This window comes from Drosophila subpulchrella, unplaced genomic scaffold (assembly GCF_014743375.2).
Source record: "Drosophila subpulchrella strain 33 F10 #4 breed RU33 unplaced genomic scaffold, RU_Dsub_v1.1 Primary Assembly Seq354, whole genome shotgun sequence".
Classification (NCBI taxonomy): Eukaryota; Metazoa; Arthropoda; class Insecta; order Diptera; family Drosophilidae; genus Drosophila; species Drosophila subpulchrella.
The window spans coordinates 5,748,496-5,770,842 of NW_023665577.1; the positions used below are offsets into that span (position 1 = coordinate 5,748,496).

The 22,347-nt window shown below is 42.0% G+C and overlaps 3 protein-coding genes across 18 annotated transcripts in view; all 3 read left to right on the plus strand.

Moving 5' to 3' along the window:
- LOC119560542 overlaps positions 1-15,020 on the plus strand; it is a 55,958-nt gene extending 40,938 nt beyond the window's left edge. For 5 of the 16 annotated variants that reach the window (XM_037874033.1, XM_037874035.1, XM_037874036.1 and 2 more), the window contains exon 5: positions 1,778-5,457. In XM_037874033.1, coding sequence (XP_037729961.1) covers positions 1,778-5,241 — 3,464 coding nt within the window. In that variant the 3' untranslated portion in view covers positions 5,242-5,457. Of the gene's footprint in view, positions 1-1,777; positions 5,459-5,934; positions 6,230-6,943; positions 7,082-7,238; positions 7,533-7,590; positions 7,831-8,501; positions 9,843-10,109; positions 10,293-10,354; positions 10,448-10,505; positions 10,624-10,950 lie in introns of those variants that run through there. The other 11 variants (XR_005221028.1, XR_005221027.1, XM_037874047.1 and 8 more) reach the window with 11 other exon arrangements.
- A 1,431-nt stretch (positions 15,021-16,451) lies between these two features.
- LOC119560545 (forkhead box protein B2) lies at positions 16,452-18,113 on the plus strand. The gene is made up of 4 exons (XM_037874050.1): positions 16,452-16,611; positions 16,702-16,775; positions 16,856-17,190; positions 17,849-18,113. The coding sequence occupies exons 1-4, from the start codon at positions 16,588-16,590 to the stop codon at positions 18,052-18,054; spliced, it is 639 nt and encodes a 212-aa protein (XP_037729978.1). The 5' UTR covers positions 16,452-16,587; the 3' UTR covers positions 18,055-18,113.
- Positions 18,114-18,434: 321 nt separating this feature from the next.
- On the plus strand, positions 18,435-21,876 carry LOC119560544 (endochitinase). Its single transcript, XM_037874048.1, has 7 exons — positions 18,435-18,673; positions 19,066-19,687; positions 20,079-20,202; positions 20,299-20,790; positions 20,851-21,042; positions 21,123-21,311; positions 21,602-21,876. Exons 1-7 carry the CDS (start codon positions 18,670-18,672, stop codon positions 21,755-21,757), a joined length of 1,779 nt encoding a protein of 592 aa, XP_037729976.1. The 5' UTR covers positions 18,435-18,669; the 3' UTR covers positions 21,758-21,876.
- The last annotated feature ends 471 nt before the right edge of the window (positions 21,877-22,347 follow it).

The window sequence follows — 22,347 nt, forward strand, 5'->3', positions numbered from 1 at the left end:
TTAAGGCAATGCCCAAAATTGAGTGACATTGAGTAAATTATTATGAACTTAAATTAAAGTAAAGCTATTTATAACAACGACTCAAAAAATCACCCTTTTTCTCAATTAATTTATCTCTAGATATCCATAAAAATTTTAATTTAAAGTCCTTATAAAAAGTCTTCATATTGAAAATAATATTTGATCACTGATAACATGTTATTGTTATTTTAAAAGCAAATTACTTTTATAGCTATAGCTTGCAATGAGAATTATAATATTACAAATATTGTGTTATAACGACTTAATGAAGTTGTTTGAGTTAATGGCATTTGTTCGCAAACTGCCATATTTCAGAATTTAGTGTTGTATTGAAAATGATGTATTTTAATGTCTTCATAAAGTAGCTTTTATTAACGATGATTGCTCACCAAACTGATATATATTTAAGTTTAATGAATGCGTGCGCATAAACGTAGCAAATATCTCTATCTGCATCAGTATCGTATCGTATCCGTAGCTGTATCTCTATATATTTATCTGTATCTGTAGCTGTAGCTAACCGTGATGCTCTGTTGTGCGCTCCTTATTTTCCTTTTTTTTATTTTTATTTTTATTTTTTCCTTTAGTTGCTCTTGGCTTTGCTTTCAGTTAGTTGCATGTTATGTGGCGGGCCTTGAGCTGCCTGCTTTAGCTTTACTTTGTAGTCAGAACAAGATGCTTACTAGTAATTGCAAGCTGCGTTGCCCTGTCGCTTGAGGATGTTAGAAATCTATAAATAAAGGACCTCAGCTGCCCCTGACAGGCCCATTTTGCTGTGACATAATTCTCAAAACTCTCTGACCATTAACTATTTATAAGCTTTAACCATTTCAATGCTAATTTATCATGTCCACCAGACGCCAGACTAAACAATTAAAAGCTTCATGTAGTTAATATTTGTGCGCTCTACACTTTTTTGTGGCCTTGTTTTATGTTTTAATAAATATGGTTAATTTGAATGTACACAACAGAAAGCAATTTATGTCGAAAATCGAAACCTTCCTGCCGTGCGCACACAATACAAATATATCTATGCTGCAGAGGCAAATTGAAAAGTATCGAGTAATTAATTTAGAAGAGCTGCCAAAAAGTAGGCAACGCATAGAACCAAATTCTGGCCAGTAGCAAAAGTGTTTGGTCAATACTAAAATCGAAAAACACCCACACACACTGCAAATTTTTGTTTGCCTTTATTTGATTGCAAAAAGGAGGCTTAAACGAAATACCAATATTTCTGTAGTCCATAAATCTCTACCTCTCTCTCTCTTTATTTTTGGAAATCTCTATCTTTCATGGGTTTAGTAAACATTTTTGGCGTATTTAGTTTCGTTTCGGATTTGTTTCATTCCATACATACATATATATTCGTTTTCCCATCATGACAACCGGGTGCTTGGTATTTCCACTACTAAATGCCGCTGTAAACTTCGCACTAAAACCCAAAAACAAACAAATAAAACAAAAACCAAATAAAACTCAAACTCAATCTGGGCTCATAGCGCAATCGACCACCCATTTGATTGATTTTAATTACACATACCAAAAACCAGCAAGATATACAAATATGTTTTATATTTCTTCTTTTTCCATACATATATAAAATAAAATTCGTTGTGTATACGTTGAATTTGGTAACTCTTAAAAACAAAAAATCCAAAAAAAATACCGAAAAAACAATACCTCAATTTGTAAATGCTGTAAATGAAACAATGAACGAAAACTCGCAAAAAAAATTAACAAAACGCACGAATCGCAGCTGGGACTGTGGATGATAGCATGTATAGTGCGACGGCAGGAAGGTCATCGATAAAGACAGAAACCGAAACAGAAACAAAAACAGTATTATCAACAACAACAGCAGCAACAACAACGGCGTTAGCAATAACAAGTGTTAGCAGTAGCAGAAATCTAGAAAGTCCCAAAACAACAGAAACATCATCATCATCTGCATCACCCAAAACACCTGGCAATGCAAAATTCCAACTAAAGCCCATTTTGAAAGTGCATGAGGCTGGTAAAACCCGCATTATTCAGGTGCAACCCAAACAGCTGGAAGAGAGGCCAAAACTCAGATTGCAATTGCCCAAGGAGGAGAAGGAGCAGGAGGATGTGGATGGGGATGGGGATACGGAGGATGCAGAGCCTGTGCCCATTCTGCCAAAGAAAACAGCCCCCAAGTCGCCGCAGAATGCCAATTATGTGCCTGTGTACAACAATAAGCTGGTCAGCAACTACGAGAACATGGAGTTTGGCAAGGCCCCAATCCCCGAGAGCAAAGCCCCCGACAGCCAGGCAGCGATTACGGATCCCGAGGAGACGCCCATGCTGATGCAACTCAAGTTGTTCAAGGAGCAGCAGGAGCAGCAGGAGCAGCGGCAGGAGCAGCAACTGGAAACGGAGGAGGACCTGACACCCACGGCGGAAAGTAAATCCATGCCAGGGGAGGAGTTGGCAGAGGTTTCATATGAGGAAAGTAGGGATGAAGAGGAGGAATCGGAGGAACAGAAGTTAGAAGACGAAGAAGATGAGAGCACGGCCTGCGAGGAGTACACAGATGATGATATAGACGAGGCCCTGGCCCAGGATGATGAGGATGAAGCTGTCTTCGAGGAGGCCGATTCCCAGGAACTCAGGGAGGAGCGGGAAATGCAGCAGATATACGTGAACGAACCCATCACACCCACCGACCAGCAGTTTGACGAGAGTCACTATCTGCCCATGACGCCCAAAAAGGTGGAACTGGGTCAGCCAGGGGTCTTGACCCTCGTCTGCACCCATGAGTCCTACGCAGAGGAAGAGGAGAATCACTATGTAGAGATGACCAAGGGCATCCAGGACGAGGACTGCCGGAGCAACTATGAGATCATGTGCCTGGCCAGCACAAGTTCTAGTGCCTTTAAAGAGACTAACAAAACGGAGCCTGTCTATATGGAATTAGCAGGGGTTAAGGCTACTCCAGTTCCTAGCAACGAGGAAGCCCACTGCTCTTCGGGTCGTTCCACCCTGAAGAAGGGCAAGAAATCTGGATCCGAGACCCTGAAGAAGAAGACCAAGAAGCGGCAGGGCAAGGACATGCCGGATATCCTGAAGCCGACCAAAAGTGCTCTGGCCAGCGATAGTTCGGATGCGGATGACGAGAGCAGCCGGCAGCAACTGGAGGCCAAGAAACTACGCTCCAGATCCCGCTTTAGTTTGTCGGATACCTTCAGACCAGCCTCTTACTATCTGGGTGCCTCCACGCCAATGAACAACTACGCCGAGAGTTCGGATAGTGAGATATTACCACCACCGCCCATACCAGATTCACCACCACCCATGGAGGAACTGAAAACGGAGGAGATTTTCTCTTCGGAACACTATGACACGGTGAAGCGAAAGGATAGTAATACCAAGGTCAACTTGTCTTATGAACAACTACCCAAGATGCATGCCAGCAATACCTCCCTGAACTTACCAAAAGCCGTGCCCAGTCCTACCCTGAAAAGTAGTCGTCTTTCCCTACCCGACCATTTTACCAAAGTGCGGATGACTCCACAGAGATTGCTTGTGCCCCAGCAGCAACATCATGCCAGAACCTTATCGGACTCCAATTATAGTGGTCAATTAACAGACAATAGTAGTTCCCGCACTTCTTCGGATCTGGACCTATATCGTAGAAGGGGTACCAGTAATAATTCCCTGCCACTGAGCAGTGAAAATGAATCCGTGGAGTTCCGCCAGAGATCGGACTCTGAGCTAGATCGTCAGCGTTCGAGGAGGCCTTTGTCACAGGAATCCATCAGTGAGATAGAATCTCTGAGCGAGCAGTTCGAGGAGACCCTAAGTAGTCATGAGCTGGACACTTATCTGAGTCACTTGCACTTGTCCACTGGCCAAACCACGCCCACCAGTCACCTGCTAAATGATGCCAATGCCGCCGCAGGAGCTGATATACTAACCAATCTTATAAAGCCTCCCAAGACTTTCCGAAATACCGAGGACGAGGAACAGCATTTCTATGGCAACATACACTTTCTCTCCTCCACCGACTCCATTCAGCAGTTGGGCGGCGAGGGCGGAGCTACTGCAGCTGCTCTAAGGATAATCCATAGTCGGAATAACAGCAATATATCCACCCAATCCGCTCCTTACTACTACTCGGAGTTGCCGGCCCCTCCACCTTTGAATAATCAGCGGGATATCCACGCTCATGGCCTCAATATAGCCCACATACACAACCCCATCGACCGGCATCCTCAGCAGTTCAATGTGGACGCACTGGTGGACAAGGATCAGGCCATCGATAGCAAGAACATCTACTCCGGGCAGAAGGACAACCATGAGAAGCTGAGCAACAAGATCCTCAAGCTGAACAAGTCCAAGGAGCTGCCTGCTGAGATGGACATGAGCAGCAGTGGAGGATTAGGAGGAGGAGGTAGTGGAGGTGGTGCACTAAACCAAGGTGCGGTGGTCCATTCATATCATATCACAAGTACTAAAAACACAAATCTCGCTCGTAAGACGATTGGTGGTAGCCGTAACCCGTCGGAAGATGGCAATCCTAACGAAGCTGGTGCTGGTGAAGATTCGGAGGAGGAGTTGCAGTCGGAGGAGGTGGCTGTCCACAAGAGCCCATCGAATAATGTCCATCCCAACCTCTCAGTTCTAGGTGGCGAGCTGCTCTGGGAGGAGGATGCCCTGTGGCGGGAGAGCCTGCGGCGGGTATCCCAGCGGCATGCCAGATCCCTGGATGATCTGGACAGGATTACGGCACCAGCTGCTCCCCTTTCGAGTACGCCCAAGGCCAAGCTAAGTCGCGAGGTGACCTATGTGAATGACAGCCAGAAGCCACGGCAGCATCCCCTATCCAACGAGCATGATGTGTATGTACAGCTCCTGGACAACTCCATCTCCTCCGCCTCGCTGTTGGGCCAGGACGAAACGGATTCCGATGTCTACGAGGTGCTGCGCGAAGAGACGGCCTCGAATTTGTCGCACAAATCCAACGAGCTGGATCGCGAGACCATCCGCCAGTGGGATGCCATGTCCAGTGGGCTAATGAAGAGCCACCACAGCGGTGCGGAGACCACAGGAGGAGGCGGAGCCAGTGCATCTCCCCACCTGCCCCTCACCAGCAGTGTGCGCTCCATCGTCCAGCAGTTGAACAACACTTCCATGGACGATGCCAATGGAAATCCCCTGGTGACGGGGAAAAAGGCGAGAGCCAACAATAACCACTGAAAACCAACCAACTCCACCTCCTAGGGGCCCTGAAAAATATGCAATACTTTTCCGTAGTTTCAATTTAGCTTTCCGTTTTCACCAATTTTGGTTTGCACTCGCCGAGTTATTTTATGCCTCTGTTTGCCCATCATCATCATGTTTCCCCAGTTTTCACAGTTTTCCCAGCTAGATAGTGCTCTATTTGTTTTGTTGACTGTCACTGTTGTTGCTGTTGTTGTTGTCATTATTGTTGTGTTGTCTTGTTTTGTTTAATTAATCAACTGGTAAGCAAACTTATATATATATTTATTTATCCAATTCCCCCACTTATCTCATTAAGTCATTGAATCGCTTGTATATACATACGCCAAACTCACTCACAAATCTCACCCAAGCACACCCATTTGTAAAGTTGAACAAATCCACAGATAGATAGATACATTTTGGGCAGTTACAAATAGCCGTAGGAGCCAGCAGCTAAATCTATAGATAATGCAGATATTGGTAGCAAATTTCCCTCTTTCAAAAAATTACAAAAATAAATGAAATACAAACAGAGCCAAATTAAATATTCCGTACAACTGCTGGGCATTCGCTAACCGATAACTGATTGCTTTTCTAAATATTTCGCGCACGCATTGAAACTATTTTAAGCCCCGCCTCTCCTGCACTTTCTAAAATATTTGCCTAATCCAATCTCTATGACCTTGTAGCCTCGATTTCCGTTCGCAATGTGAACAATCTGCCCGTTGGAAATCTGACTGTGAAACCGGATCCCTCGGATGTCCAGCAGGAGTCCGCCTTTGCCCCGTACTACGGCGGAGCTGCGGAGACCAAGTACGCCAAGAACACGGTGCTCACGGATCGCGGACTCTACGCCGGAAACGGAACTCCTAGTGGGCTGGCCACGTCCACGCCCCAAAATCACCCGCAGTTCCGGATGCGGCGCACCGGAAGCAGGGCGGAAATCGATATGCTGGAGCGGGAGACAAGCAGTCAGATCAGGGTGAGTCCATCGAGGAAAACACTTAATCGGATTTCAGAATATTACCATTATTTTGCATTGAAACCTGATCCATTAAAGGACACAGTCATAACCTGTGACCTTAAACGGAATCAATTGAGAGCTTGAAATTAAAAGCGAAATGTAATTCTTTTTATATATCCCTATGGTAAATCAAACCTCCATAAATTCAATTCACCCATGAAATTTTCATTTATTTTACAAAAGAGTTGAAGTATTAAAATCCGCACTGGGTGGGAAACTGTTACGTAAAAATATAATTTCCATCTAAAAATATTTCCGCAAATAAACCGAAATAGTTTCATTTCAAATTGAACTTTAGCTTGGAATGCAACATGTATGAAATGAATAACGAGTAGGACTCAAAACAAAATAAAAATATTGGCATACAAGCTAATTTATATTTTTCATAGGGGAATAAATGGTGCAGTATTTCTTTAATGACTTAAAACAAATCCTTGAAATTTAAACAAGCATTGAAAAAAGCAAATGCTTTTCCCAAAACGATCAATAAGAAGAATAAATGGTTTAATATTTTAGGTATTTAGTAAAAATAAGTTCTTTATTACTATAAGCGCTGAGAAAGGACTATATTTTTTTTAAAAGTAGAGAGATATGTTAGGCTAAATTCTGTGGATTATGTCACTTGGGGAACGGGCAAGAAGCAAACCTAAAATGTATTTGACCAACCCACAGAACTTGGATGTGTCGGCCGGGGATCTGCTGAGTCGCACCCACGAGGAGCTGGTCCTCCTTCTGATCCAGCTGCGGAGGCAGAGCAGCCAAACTGCCAGGGCCATCGAGCAGTGCTGCAGCGATATTCACGACGTGCAGGTGGATAAACGATTGAGTTCTATGTTTATCGTTGGGCGGTTTTGGCTAACTTCCGGTGCTGGTTCTGTGACTAATTCTACATTTTATCTATCTAACTTTTATATTTAAAAAAAATACATTTAAAATTCGAACTATATATAAATGGAATCCTCTACAGAATCGCCTGCGAAGTGCCGAGGGCTTGACCAGAGCAGAAAGCATCCAGCGATTGGACTACTTGAAGCAGCATCTTTTGGACCTGGAGCGGCATTACGAGAAGAGCAAGCCACTGGTCAACTTGGTGGACAACATGGTCAAGCTGGGATCACTGTATCGCAATGATGCTAATGGTAGGGTTCAGCCCGCCACTCTGGATCGCCTGGAGTTCAATCAGAGGATGCAGGAGCGTCAAATGCTCCAAGAGGAGCAGCAGCAGTGGGAGCGCCTCAGTCCCAATCAGGCGGAGTTACAGGTGGGTTTACTTGAGATAACTATAGTAAGATCTATAAAATATAATACATGATTTGCAGGCCAAGGTGCGTGAGCTCTACCAACTGGATCAGCTGCTACAGGAGGAGTCTGGAACTCTGCAGAGTCTTCAGCGCGACAAGGAGGACCTCGAGCGAGCCTTGGGAGGATTGAGGGCCCGCATCCACGACAGCAATGCCACGCCCATGGCTCTGGAGGCGGCCAAGAAGCAGCAGCACATCCTGGAGCGCGAGTTGTCGCGGGTCCATCAGCTGCTGGCCGAGAACTCAAAGGTATCCAAGGTGCCTAGTAGAAGTTTTTTGCATTCCGTGTCCACCTGCGTGTTATTTGTCTGCTTGAGCTTCGCATGTCGCTTATGTAACTAACCAAAAACTAATTTTTAAATCCAGGATTGAGCATCGTAAGATTACTTCTTAAAGGAAAATAGAGAAAATTTGTGAAAATGGGAAAGTTAATATTAAATTGCCGGCCAGAACGATTAGTATCACCTTTTTTAACAGCAATACGTTATTAGTAAGCAAGTTCAACTATTAAAATTATTTTTCTTCCTTAGCTTACTCTACATTACTGTTTAAATCAAGAAGGTTTGTTTACGTTAGGTCGAATTAATTGTTATTTTGATTGTGTGTTAATTGTGCCATTCAAAAGCAAAAGGGCTATATCAGGTCTTACATTTAATATAAAGGGAAAACAAAAGACACAGTTATTTAAATAATAATAAAATTTAATTAGGAGTTATCTGTGGTGCAGTAAATGAAATACATATATTGAAGTACCAGAGAAAAGTTTTCTTTACTTATTTAAAGGACAACTCAGTTAGTTTAAACTTTAAACCAAAGCTCAACAAAATAGGATTAATGCAAAAGACTTCTCATGTTTGTGGCCTCTGCTGCATGTGCCATTGCCTGAACCCAAGGGCCAAGATCAACTAACCCCTAATCCTACCTTGCAGAAACTGGAGCAGACAGTGGCGGGAAATGCTCGCCTGGAGCAGGAGCTTCTTCTCCTCCGCCAGAAGGTGCAGGCCACCCGGGGAGGAGCAGCCACCAATGGCATGGGCGGCGATGGTCCGCACATCAATGGGGATGCCTCCGTTTTGGCCTCGGAGCTGGAGCGGGTTCAATCCCTGGTGGGCGATATGCAGAGACAGCGTCACGAACTGAGCTCAGCGGTTCGCCAGCTGACGGAGAACTCGACCAGGTTGTACCAGGAGATTGGCAACAAGGAGATGAACGGCGGTGGATCCACCAATGGCAGCCTGAAGAAGCGCAGCAACTCCACCAGTTGGACGGAAACCGATCTGGACGCCAATATGCTGCGATGCGGAAGTCGCCAGCAGCTGAGTGACTCCACTCTCAACCTATCCACGCCCCTCTATGTGGACACCAATAGCTCCACCAAGTTGAGTGACTACAATCGGTACAACGGAGGCGGCAGCAGTGATGCCCTGGAGATGAGCGGAGTGGACAGCGATGGCTTCCTCGATAGCAATCCCTTTGCCATTGGCCTGGAGAAACCCGAGATCAAGACGGTGAGGATTGTGAAGCGGGAATCGGAGCGGCGTAACCGCGATCGCAGCGAAAGGGGTCTGAGCAGCTCCATCCAGAATCTGGATCAGGTCCTGGAGGAGGAGCAGTATGCCCAGCAGCAGAGGGAGCAGCAGCTGTACGCCCAGAACCTGGAGGAGCAGATGAGCAATGGCCACCAGAGTCGCTCCAAGTCGCTGCCGCGCAACTACAGTGAGCCCCCCAAGCAGAGGCACAGTCGTCACCTGAATGGCAAACAGCAGAATGGTCATCACTATAACAATGGCTTCGACTACGATCGGAACAGCAACTATGAGCACCAGCCGCCGCCACCACCGGCACCCCAGAGCAATGGACACCACCATCATCCGCCACCACAGAGGGAGCACCGGGAGCAGCGGGAGCACCTCAATCCCCTGGCCAACGCCTACTTCGCCAAGCAGCTACAGCAGCAGGTGAATCCCTCCAGGGACAGTGCCCGGGTGGCCCTGCGCACCAAGACGGACTCCCTGCAGAGCCTCAACAAGAGCCTCACGGACATCAGTCCGGAGCCGGTGTTCCAGAGCGTGGCTGCCCGCCAGATCATCAACGAAATGTCCGCCGGTTCGGCATCGGAGGACACCGAGAAGGTGGTGGAGAAGGTGCCACCGCATCACAAGCATCGCAGGGCGGTTCCAAGGGAAAAGAGGCGACACTACACTGCGCCAAATAATGTGAATCAGAAGGCCATGGAGAAGGTGCAGGCCGAGAACGATATGAATCGAAATGTAAGTGTTAGGTTAGAAGGGAAAATGTAAGTCTGGTTTGTATAATCTCTATATATAAAGCTATGTATTCGTAACTAAGAATCAACGCACAGCGAAATCTACTTCAATGACACTATTAAAAGTTCGTATCTATAAATATACAGCTATCCACTCCAAATTAAGAAATATACTCACTGTAAAAACCACTTCATTTACATTATTATTTCTTATAACCATTGAATTTCTAAAAAGATTTGTTAAGGTATCTATATTACTTTACACTTACAGAACACCAACTGGCGAGCTCGCGATGATCTGGACATGGAGGTGGCCCTAAGACCTCGTATGAATGCCCCCGATGTGGTTCGATCCGCCTTGGGACAGGGAGAAAAAATTTCGGAGAATACCATAGACAACTTGCTACTGGCACCCAACAAAATAGTCATACCCGAGCGTTACATACCAGAAACAGTAAGTAGAAGATAATTAAAAATGTTCTTAAACAATTTAATTATTTATGATAAACTAAATAGACGCCCGAACTGTCGCCGGAGGAGAAGAAGCGTCGTCAGGAGAAGGTCGAGTCCATCAAGAAAATGCTGGCCGAGGCGCCCATTAGCAGCAATGTAAGTTTAGGATATTGTTATATAATTCCTAGATATAGTTAAAAATGAATATTTTCAGGAAAATGAAAGTCTGCCACCTAGCAAAATCAATGCCGAGAAGAAGCAGCGCGAACACCTGCTGCAACTCAATCAAATCCTGGCCCAGCAGGTGATGCAGGTCAGCAAGATCGTGGCCGGTAAGTAGAGTCAACCTCGGATTCATTTAGGTCTCCTACCAAGTTACACTTTGTGTTAAGTTCCAATCGATATCCTAAAAAATAAATCCCCATTCAAACGTATACGCAATGCCTTGCAAGTTGAGTTTATGTTTCATGTTTATGTTCTTACTAATATGCTCTCTCAAAATCTCAAACATATAGACCCTTGTGTTATTTATCTATATGTATATAAGCGTTATGCAGTGTAATCTAACCATGCCAGCAGATCCCCCATTTCAAACTGTCAACTCTATGCTCTTCTAATCTCTATATATGTATCTTCTTTCAACTCTTTCTGATTTCTAGATGATTAATGATAAAACATATCATATGCATACCATCTAATCTAGAGCGATAAGCCCCCGTTCGAATAAGAATTCTAAGATCATGTCCCCCACCCACATTGCGTGCTAATCACCGGCGTTGTTCGTCAAGTTCATAACCCCTTCTCACAAAGACACACCATTCAATAACCACCCACCCACACAATATTCTGACACTTTCAACAGTCAATCGTACATTTGAAAACCTGTGGCCCACATTGCCCTCTCATGCATTCGCATCTGCACCCGACCAGTTTATGTATAATTAATCATAAATTAAGTAACCATCGATGAGAGTTCTATGAACTTCGTCAAGATTGAATACTCCAAATATTGCGCATACGCAGTGTTAGCCTACCCACAAAACATATCAAGCTGCAAGTTGTCAGGAGCCTTAAACTTTAATTGAAAAATTGTTAAATAACTGGAAATAATATTTATCACTTTCCTTAATTTAAATATATTTATTTTATTGAAGATTGGATTTGAATACCTTTTAATTAGGGTGTTGAAAAATATTAAAATAGTACAATAGGCCCCGCAACGAGATTTCATTAACATTCAAGAAATATTTATTACAAATCTAACACCTACTTTAAATTTACTTATTATTATTTACACTTATATTATAATTGTATAATTTCTGCATTTGCATTCGTTTAATTTACATGTTTGTTTTTATTCGTTTTGCATATTTTTCTAGGAAATCCCACTAGTCACAACTAATCCGCAAGTAGCCTGTCGAGTTGTTTCTGTTCACTTTTGTGTTTACCCTTGCATTGCATTTAATTTTTGTTCACGTTGTGTTTTGCCAATCGATAACTGAGAGGGTTCGCATCACGATTCGCGATAAATGAGTTTGTTGTTCGAAGCATACCAGACATACGTACATATATGCATACCTAGTATACAGTACACCCCAAGTATACAGTAACTACAGCAATAACAGCAAACAAGAACACACGCGAAGTTGAGATTTACAGCATGCTAAACTCACATAAAAAACATAAAACTCACTCCAAACAAAACGCAACAATTCACAACAAGAAATACTAAAATATATATATATATAAACGACAACAAGAATAAACAGCAACGTAATAGCAACAAGAACAAGTACAACAACAACAAGCACAAGAACAACAACAACAGATATACGATTACGTAAGTCCAGGTTTGTACACATTTCGATTATACCGATATTCATAAATAAACAATAAACGAGTATATTGTAGCTTCCAGGCCTTGCATTTTACATATAATCACGACCAAATCTCTGCTTAGCCTAGAACTGAAATATTGGCTAAATCAATTAACCTGCACGCCATAAATATAATTTTAGACTTAAAGCTATACAGGAAATATGCACCCCAACACTAACCCACTTAACCACACACAAGCCAAACTTACCAAACACTCAAAATTCAGAAAAAAATTAGTCAAACACCAAAATAATCACATAATTTAATGTTTTCACCAAAGTGCAATTGTATTGGAAAATTAGGATGGCGAGGAAAAAAATTAATGATCCAATGATAAAAATATTAGAAATAATATAAAAACATTTCATATGGAAAATCTAACCATTGAAAAAATATGTTAGGGGTTTTCTTAAATCGTTAATTAATTTTACTAAATCTTAGTCTTCTTTACAATTATAATATCTCAGAAAAAATCATGTTCTGAAAAAAATTATTCAACTCAAACCACTGTCAGTTTTTAAAAAGATGCAATTTTACCAGAAATGTTTGCGAAAGTTTTGAAAACCAATTTCATGCAAATGGCTTCGTTTCCAAACTAAATTTCTGCACTGCCTAACATGCGTATTAAAGTTGTCCAAAAGAGTCAAGAAGCGATAAATCGAGTAAGTATAAGCTCAAAGCAACAAGAAAACAGCTAAGACAGGAGTAGCAACAAACACAAACATACTACCAACAAAAAAGTTAAAAAAAAAGAAGAACTCAAACCAAACACACACGATATATACTTCCGAATGGTTATCGGTGTACTTTTTTATATACTACAAACTTTTACAGCACGCTTGGGAAGGTTTTTGGTCTAAGAAAATCCACATTTCAAACTTGGTGAACTAACTTTTTACCCTTTTTGTCAACCCACAGAGAAAGCCATGTCGAAGGCGGCCGAGAGATCCAATCAAGATGACGAAAACCGATCGGAGTCACCAAGTGAACCACTGCCGATATTCCAGCAACGCGACAATTTTTACAGCTAAACGAGAACAACGTCAACTATTTAAACTAACTCCGATTGGCGAATATATTTATACTATTCAGGCACAATATCCGCTGCATTTATCTTGAGAATCAAACTAGGAAATTTGCTAACAATTTTAACCCAAAAATCGTATCAATTCTTAAATGTGACTGAGTTTTAGGGGCGTTATATATCTGAAAAAGTTGAAAAGACCACGGAAGATCGAAAGTCAGAGGGGGTGGGGGACTTAAACGAATTTTTGCGAGGCGATTGTTATTGCGTAAATGATACTAAGCATATTATTATATATATACAACATATACAATATGGAAATCAAAGATTCAACATATCACTGTAAGCGTGTTACAAGTCATTTAAACGATATCAATTACACACAATTAGCGAGCGTTCTTGAACTGTAGGAAAATCGATATGGGTATAGATCTGCAAAGGGTCGGCAATTATGTACGATCCAAATCGGAGTTGAGGCGAATCAAATACGTTCCTGATGGGCTTACAAAGTAGAGTGGCAGGTCAAAACTCATTCACGACAACTAATACAATAACTTTAAAGACTTTTGTAACGGACTTTTCGAGAGTAGCGCATTTTCTCTACAAAAAGGAACAAACAATGAACAAAACCAACCAACCAAAAAGCAGTTACATTAATTGAACCACTTTTGGAGCCAATATTAATGCATTTGATATGAACATGTTTTTAAGATCAGTCAGCAGAATATCAACAGCAGTGGCATCAAACCGTTAGTTAGGGACTCTAGTCCGAACCCGAAACCATCATTCCTATAGGACGGAAAATAGAAATCTGGCAGAACACAGCACAGCGCACTCAGAGCACTTCGAACCTTCGCAACTTTTCCCAAACGTACCTATCGCAATTATTAATAATGGACTAATATGAATACACAACTGAGGAAATATAATTCAATTGTATTTAAACGAGAACATACATATAAATGGCAACGCTGAATTACGACATGCATATATTAATTTAAAGCTATACATATTTAAACGAGCATAATGCTATAATATACACAAACGTACACATAATTATTTAAATGTAGGTCAATTAGCCGGGCAATTAAAGGGAAGCGGTTGAAATCAAATATTTGATCATGTTGATGAATGTTTTTAAAAGAGAAAATAAATTGCAATACAAGTCAATGGATAAATTATACGCAATCGCTGGTTGAATTAAATGTCTATGGAAACTTAAAAAGTTATTGAAATCGCATAGCTCTATTCACAATGATACATACAAAAATAATCGTACTAACCCACAAGAACAACGACGAGCAAAATGTTTATAGAAGAGATAATCTAAACGAAAACGATCCCTGCAAAATTGTACAAAAATATATTTTAAGTTCTTAGTCCTTAGTTGTTATTATCTATTTGCTACGTATGGTTTAAGGTTCTTTTATCATTATCGCTAAGTTCCCAATGATTCCACAAGTTGTTTGTACATTTCGCGGTGCTATATGGATGTGTATATGTAAATTATTTGCTCTCAAGTTTCCCCTAAGTTTGCGCACCCACAGAAAAAGTTAAGGCAAAGTCAAAGTATATATACGTAGACACACTGTCAGATATGTAGATTGTCGGCTTAAAATTGCTACTGCACCAGGCATAGAAGCACGCATACTCCCCAGATACCGAAAGTAGGGGGGAAAAACATCTAAGAAAGAAAAAAACACACTCAACAAATATTTATTGCATATATTAGATATACATAAACATATACATATAAACTGTACGTCATAATATGATAAGAGTTGAAGACGATAAACTGCGAACGAGAAATGTTATCAATAAAGATTATAGTTGAAAATTCAAATGCCCCTTTGTTTTCATTTTCATTGTAACAGCCCGAAGGTTTCGCGGAACAGGAACTCGACTGCTCGACTGGTCACTTACTGCCCAGCCTTATGACGAATATCAGTCTCAATTGCCGGCTAAATTCAAGATCAATGTTAAGGGGCGGATTCTCCGTCGTCATGAATCACAATGAGTCCAGGCGCTGACAGCTCAACATTAAATATTTTCGTTTTGAATTGTATTCTGGTTCGACGTCGCCGGCATGGCAAGTAGACCCAGAAATCGCCGTAGAAGTTGGCTCTGCGGAAATGTGTGGGTGTGGAGATAGTAGAGATAGACATATCGGGAGAAATGTGGAGCATTCGATAACTTTCTAAAAGCACCGCCCCGATATCATATTAACATAATCGTGACTCTTGTGTCCACAAGGTACGTGGTGATTAACCAATTGGTTTGGGTCAGAGTACACTGAGAACTTCTTCACTTCACTTCTTGAATATTAAATCTTTAATTCCTAAAAAAGTTTATGCAGTTCCCAAAAATAAACCTAAGTTGTTCTCCCTATTCTAAAATTATTATTTTTTTTTTATTTGTTTAAACAGTTTTTAACAGTTTTCTAAAAGCAGCGCCCCGTGATATTAACATATCCGTGACTCTTGTGTCCACAAGATAACCAATTGGTTTGGGTCAGAGTACACCAAAAACTTCACTTCTTAAATATTAATCCAATTCCTATAAAAGAGTTTAAACAGTTCCCAAAAACAAACCAAAGTTTTTATATACATTTCTTTGAATTAAAATTTTTTTTTTTATTTTCTTTAAAGTGATTAAATCAGTTTGAGCTATTAGAAACTTCAATTAAATTGCTTAAACAGAATTATTTTAACAATAAGTGGATTTCGAATAGGTAATCAACATTTTCTTTCACTGTTGAACATTTTTTTATCAGATTAGTATTCCTTATAAGTGTCTTTCTCTTTTAAACGGATTAATGGTTAAGGGGAAACCCTCTCCAATTCGATTGATGAATAATCTAAGTAACATTTAGATAACTTTTTAAAGTGTATTTCCTAACAGTTAGCGACAAATACGATAACCTGAGAGGTTTTCGCCCTGCATCGCAACCTCTCTCAATGGGCTTCAATTCAGCGACCGCAAAATTAGCAACACTTTGTCACATTTATTGGCAATTAATGTACGTTTGCGGCTATTCCGGACCAAAATCGGCCCATTGCAGGCCAGGCTAATTACAAAGCGCTCAAAAGACAAGCGACTTAGCGATGACTACAGCCGCGTATGTAAATGGGCATTGGGTATGAAAAACCTGAATTATCATTGACCGATCAGGTTTATGATGCGCACAAAAACAACTCAAAATCTGAGTGAGTAAGGGAGCAGCAGATAAAAAATAAAAACCCCGACATGCGACATTGTCCAAGTATTAATTGTGCGGAATAAAGTGAGTCGTACGGCAAGATTTAGTCGATTTTGTGCGGCTAAAGAGCGCGGTTCAAGCGAATCGTTCAAGGAAGATATACTGTTAAACTGGAATCGGCATACCAACAACAGCATGTTAGCCTCAGTTCCCGTCCGTGTAAGTCCAGAGCTCGTAAATCCTCCAACCCAATCCAAATGCAAAACCAACCCAATCCAACCCCATTTCAATCCCATATATTTCACACAGCTGGCGCTGTTCGCAGTGATAAGCTCGCAGAGTCTGCAGCTCCAGGCTGCTCCGTTCCCAGGAATCGAGAATGCGTCAGTATCCGTATCTGTTAGCTCCGTATTTTCTGCACTTCACCTGGTTGTTTTTTTGTGTACCCTGCTCCCGTTTTCAGTGCCTTCGCCAGCCAAGATTTATTGGCCGAGGAATCGGCGCCCGTTTTTAGCCAGGTCCACGTCCAGCACAATCGGCATCGTCGCCATCATGGGGACGGCAATTACCACGGGCACCACCATCACAAGCGGCAGTGGGATCACCACTTTCCGGGTCCGAACTGCCATCACCCGGGCGGATTTGGATTTGGATTTGAGCATCCCCCTCATGGACCGCCGCCACCCCACAGATTCGGACTCGAGCCACATGGCTTCGAACCCTTTCCGAATGCCTTTGGAGCCCCGGATTACGAAGAGCACCAGCGACCCTTTAAGGCCGAATTGGAGCCATTTAAGGGTGAGCATAATTTACTTTGCTAATATCCATTTTGAAAGTATTGATAAGAACTACCTTTTCAATTTTAATGTCATTGTAAGGGGGAATAAGGGGGAGCGATCCTATATAGTTTACTATTTTAGGCGTTATATTACTTTAGTCTTGTATACTTAATCAAATTTTTTGGTGTTAGTATTGTAAACACAAGTTTACTATATATTTTGTTTAATTAAAGGATTGTTACCATACAGCGTCGACTCTTACAATATATTTTGTAAGAGACCACTTAGAAATTGTTTGAGATGTCGCCTAAAAAAATATCTCTTGTTTATTTTTTAATTAAGTGTAAAGCTATCTTTTTAGTAACCAAGATAACTTGATATTGTTTTTGGATTAACATTTCTCTGTCGTTGACTTACACTCTTATTTTTGTATTTACGCAAACAGTTAGTCACAAAGAAACCCTATTAAGGGTAAAGAAGGAAAATATGGTTCAAGTATCTTTGCTTTGATTAGTCGAATGTTCTAGATGCCCCATTATTACTATTTTATATAAATATATTATTTGACATGGCGATTTAGCTTAGACTGAAATCCTTTTTTCAGAAGTCCATTCTATTCTTCTATTTATAAAAACCTTTAAAATGCTAGTTATAATCAGTGCACTCATTTATTTCAGATGACAAAGGAGGATCTCAAGTGCCTCCCAGACAGCCCAGCTCAAGCAGTGTAGCTCCACCACCTACGGCTCCGATTACTCCATCCTCAACCACTAGCACCAGCACCTCCAGCACCTCCACCACCTCCACCACTTCAGCACCCATCTCTTCCAGCACCGAAGAAGCCCCCTTGGGCATCGACATACGCATTGGCTCCGAGACCTAGACCTAAGCCTCGACTCTATTTTATATCTTGTGACATTAAAGTTGCTACCAAAACCACAAGTTATCTATCCATTACCATTATAATCGGCCAGCGAAGCCTGGATGCGCACAGCGTAACATTAACCAGGCCACTCACAGGGATCTTTTTAGGGCCCTGCCCGACATATATATGGTAATTCTAGAGCATAAACAACGGCAGGGGGTGACAGTAAGATAAAATGCGAATGCAAAACAATCGGAAAGAAAGTGGTAAGACAACACAACGAGCTAAACCGATCTGGAAATGAGCACAGTCAGTCAGCAGAGGCAAAACAAAAGCCCCTTCTACGCCCCGCGACCATTCCCGAAACGTTGCGATTCTTCTGAGAATCGCACACCTCTCACGCACTCTACGCAGGAACAAAGACGCAATCCAAGAACCGGACTGCAAAAAAGAGAATTTCGAGACAACCGCCTCCCACTATAAAAGTCGAGCTGATCGCGAGCTTGACTGTCATTTGACGCCAAACAAGCGTCGCACACAGAACTCGAGATTCGAGATTCCCCCGATTTCGGTTAACACATATATTCAAATCAATTCTTTGGTTATCGTCGTTTCGTGGAGGAGCATTAAGAAATGGGTAAGCCTGACCGTGCATACAAAGTGCAAATCGGTGAATGAACTTGAGGCGTGCAGCATTATGGACACATAACCTTAGCTGTTCCATAAATACGAACCCTCCCAGTGGGACGATAAGAGACTACATTCAATTATAAATGCAGCTCACGTTGATCTCGAAAAACAAGTCTTAACTGGGGACGGGAGAGGCTTTTATGATTTCTTTACTTGGAAAAAACAAAACAGTCGGGAACCTCAGTATTTTAAAATAACATAATGGTGTGCTTAAAAATAAACAAAGTTTAACTTTTAAGGTGTGGACTTACCAGGGATTTTAAGGATTATGTGTTAAGATCATATCGAAATCATATTGTTTTAAATACTGTGTTATTTATTTATTTTGATCTTTTATAGTGCATCATTTGGCGCTCCTGCTCCTGGGAGTGCTCTCTTCCTGGCCAGCTGCCACTTTGGCCAGTGATCAGCCTTCTAGAATCGTCTGCTACTTTAGCAATTGGGCGGTATATCGTCCTGGAATCGGTCGATATGGATTGGAGGATGTGCCCGCCGGTCTGTGCACCCATATCATCTACTCCTTCATCGGTGTTAATGACAAGGGCTGGGATGTCCTGGTGATCGATCCGGAATTGGATGTCGATCAAAGGGGCTTCAGCAGGTTCACACAGTTGAAGAAGATCAATCCCAATGTAAAGTTGGAGATTGCAGTGGGTGGCTGGGCCGAAGGTGGCTCCAAGTACTCACAAATGGTGGCTGTTCGAGAGCGGCGACTGAGTTTCATCCGCAGTGTGGTCCGCTTCATGAAGCAGTACAATTTCGATGGTTTCGACCTGGACTGGGAGTATCCTGGGGCCACAGATCGCGGTGGCTCCTTTAGTGACAAGGACAAGTTCCTGTACTTTGTCCAGGAGCTGCGACGCGCCTTCGACCGCGAGGGTAAAGGATGGGAAATCACCATGGCGGTGCCGGTGGCCAAGTTCCGACTGCAGGAGGGATACCATGTTCCGGAGTTGTGCGAGTAAGTTGAATGCCATTTTATGATTTGCTTATGAAAAACAAATTAGTGATTAAAAAATGTAAGTAAGTAAGGTTCTTGAGCTCTTAAAAAATATATTTTTTAGTAGGTATAACAATATCCTTCTAAATTATAGAATTGTGTAAAATTAAAATGCATAGGTATGCATGTATGTATTTTCTTATATCAATATTTATTTGTTAAACTCAAATATTTCTATGGTATTGACCAGAACTATTTTTACAATTTTGTAAATCGTACACTTTAATTTCTTTAAAGGTAATATTTATCACAGAAACTATTTTAATACAAGTTAAAGTTTGGCTCCCTTGCAAAAGAGCTGTAGTTTTCCAGAAACTTTAAGTCACGCTCTCATTATTGCCCACCTTTGCAGAGAGCTGGATGCCATTCACGCCATGACCTATGACCTGCGGGGCAATTGGGCCGGATTCGCCGACGTGCACAGTCCGCTCTACAAGCGAAAACACGACCAATACGCCTACGAGCGCCTGAATGTGGTAAGTGATATATATAAAAAGACATAATGGGGAAAGTGGGAAAGAGCAGGGGGCTTGCTGATGCTGGTGCCAAACTAATTAGCGTCGCCATTCAAGAACGACGGCCTCGCCTTGTGGGAGGAGATGGGCTGTCCGGCCAACAAGCTGGTGGTGGGCATCCCCTTCTACGGCCGGACTTTCACGCTGAGCAGCTCGAACAAGAACTACAACATGGGCACCTACATCAACAAGGAGGCGGGTGGCGGAGCACCGGGTCCCTACACGAATGCCAGCGGCTTCCTGGCCTATTACGAAATTTGCACCGAGGTGATGGACAAGTCCAAGGGATGGACCGTGGAGTGGGACGACGCCGGAATGGTGCCCTACACCTACAAGGACACCCAGTGGGTGGGCTACGAGAACGAGGCCTCCGTTCAGATCAAGATGGACTTCATCAAGCAGAAGGGCTACGCCGGCGCCATGACCTGGGCCATCGACATGGATGACTTCCATGGAATGTGCGGCAAGAAGAACGGCTTAATGCAGATTCTTCACGACAACATGAAGAACTATCGGGTTCCGGAACCAACTAGGGAAACTACTCCAAGGGTAAGTTGGGATTTCTGAATTTGGAAATGTTTATATACATGAGTTTCCCTTTTTTTTCAGCCTGAGTGGGCAAAGCCCCCAGCAACCCCACCAAACCCAGATGAGGGCACTGTGGTGCAAACCCAACCAAAACCAACGATGGCTACTACTAAGAGGCCAAAGCCCAAGCCCAAGCCAACTTCAGTTGCTTTAAGCCCTACAACAGTTCCAGTGCCAACTGTTACAAGTACCACTCCAAAACCAACAACAAAGGTAAAAACTATTAAAAATTGTTATAAATAAAATTATATAAATATAGATTTGCTAAAATATTTTTATTATTTACCTACCAGAAACCCAAAAAGCCGAAAAAGCCAACAACCACCACAACGACAACCACTGCCGCTCCGGAAAAGAACACTGAGGAGCCCGAAGAAGTTGTTGATCCTGTGGAACCCGAACAGCCTATGGGTTCCCAGTTTGATCCCAACGAAATCGATTGTACCAACCGCGACTTTGTTCCACATCCCAACTGCCGAAAGGTAAGTGTGAAATAACTTTTTTTTAAAAAGGCTCTTCCTTATAAATCTATGAAGAATTTACTATAGTCCTTATAAGGCTTATGTTCTTTCCGACTACCTACACAAAAAATCATTGCATACTTTATGGCATAATTTTTGAATAGAACTGAAGTTGATCTTGTGACAAATTCCCTAAATTCAATTTAGAAGTGGAATATATCTAGAATTTTTATATTTCTTAACACTTAAAAATATTCCAGATTTTCAAATATACTCTTTCATATTACTAATAATCCCCTCTTCTCCACCAGTACTACCGATGTGTCCATGGCAAGCCCGTGGAATTCGAATGCAAGGAGGGAACAGCTTTCCACACTGTCCTGAATGTCTGCGATTGGATCGAGAACAGCGATCGCTACTACTGCACGCGTCTGAAGCAAAAGCAGGAGGGCAACGAGGCCCACTAACTGTCCCAAAATATACATATCTAAATTATTTAAAAACGAAAATCTTCATGTACACTTAGAAATATATGTTTAAGTATTTTAATTTAATAGCATCTTGGGGTTATAAAAAAAACATAACCAGACGAGACGAAAACAATAAAAATAAATTTGATTTTCAAATCGAATAAAGCAAGAACTAAATGGTCCGTTCAATAGAGGTGTGAGCAATCGTTTCTAGAATAAAACAATACGTGATGGGGCAGAACGTGTCTTACATAAGGCATGCTCGATGATCAGCGGATTACGTATACGTAATATACGCTCCCTGCCCTGCACAATTTTTTTGGATGAGAACTAGCCAATTCTAATTAAGCTAATAAACGCAATGACTTGGGACACATTTTCACTTGTCCGCGGCGATCCGAGATGAGGTGAGATGAGGTGCAGCGAGGATGGTAGCCTTGGAACACAACCAGAGAACAGCTGTTCGTGCAATCAACCATATAAACGAGCAATGATAAATGCTACAGCGAGATGTATGTATCATTTTAGACCCTAACATTTGATTTTCATAATCTCAACCCATTCGCGGAGAGCTTGAGGGAAATGGA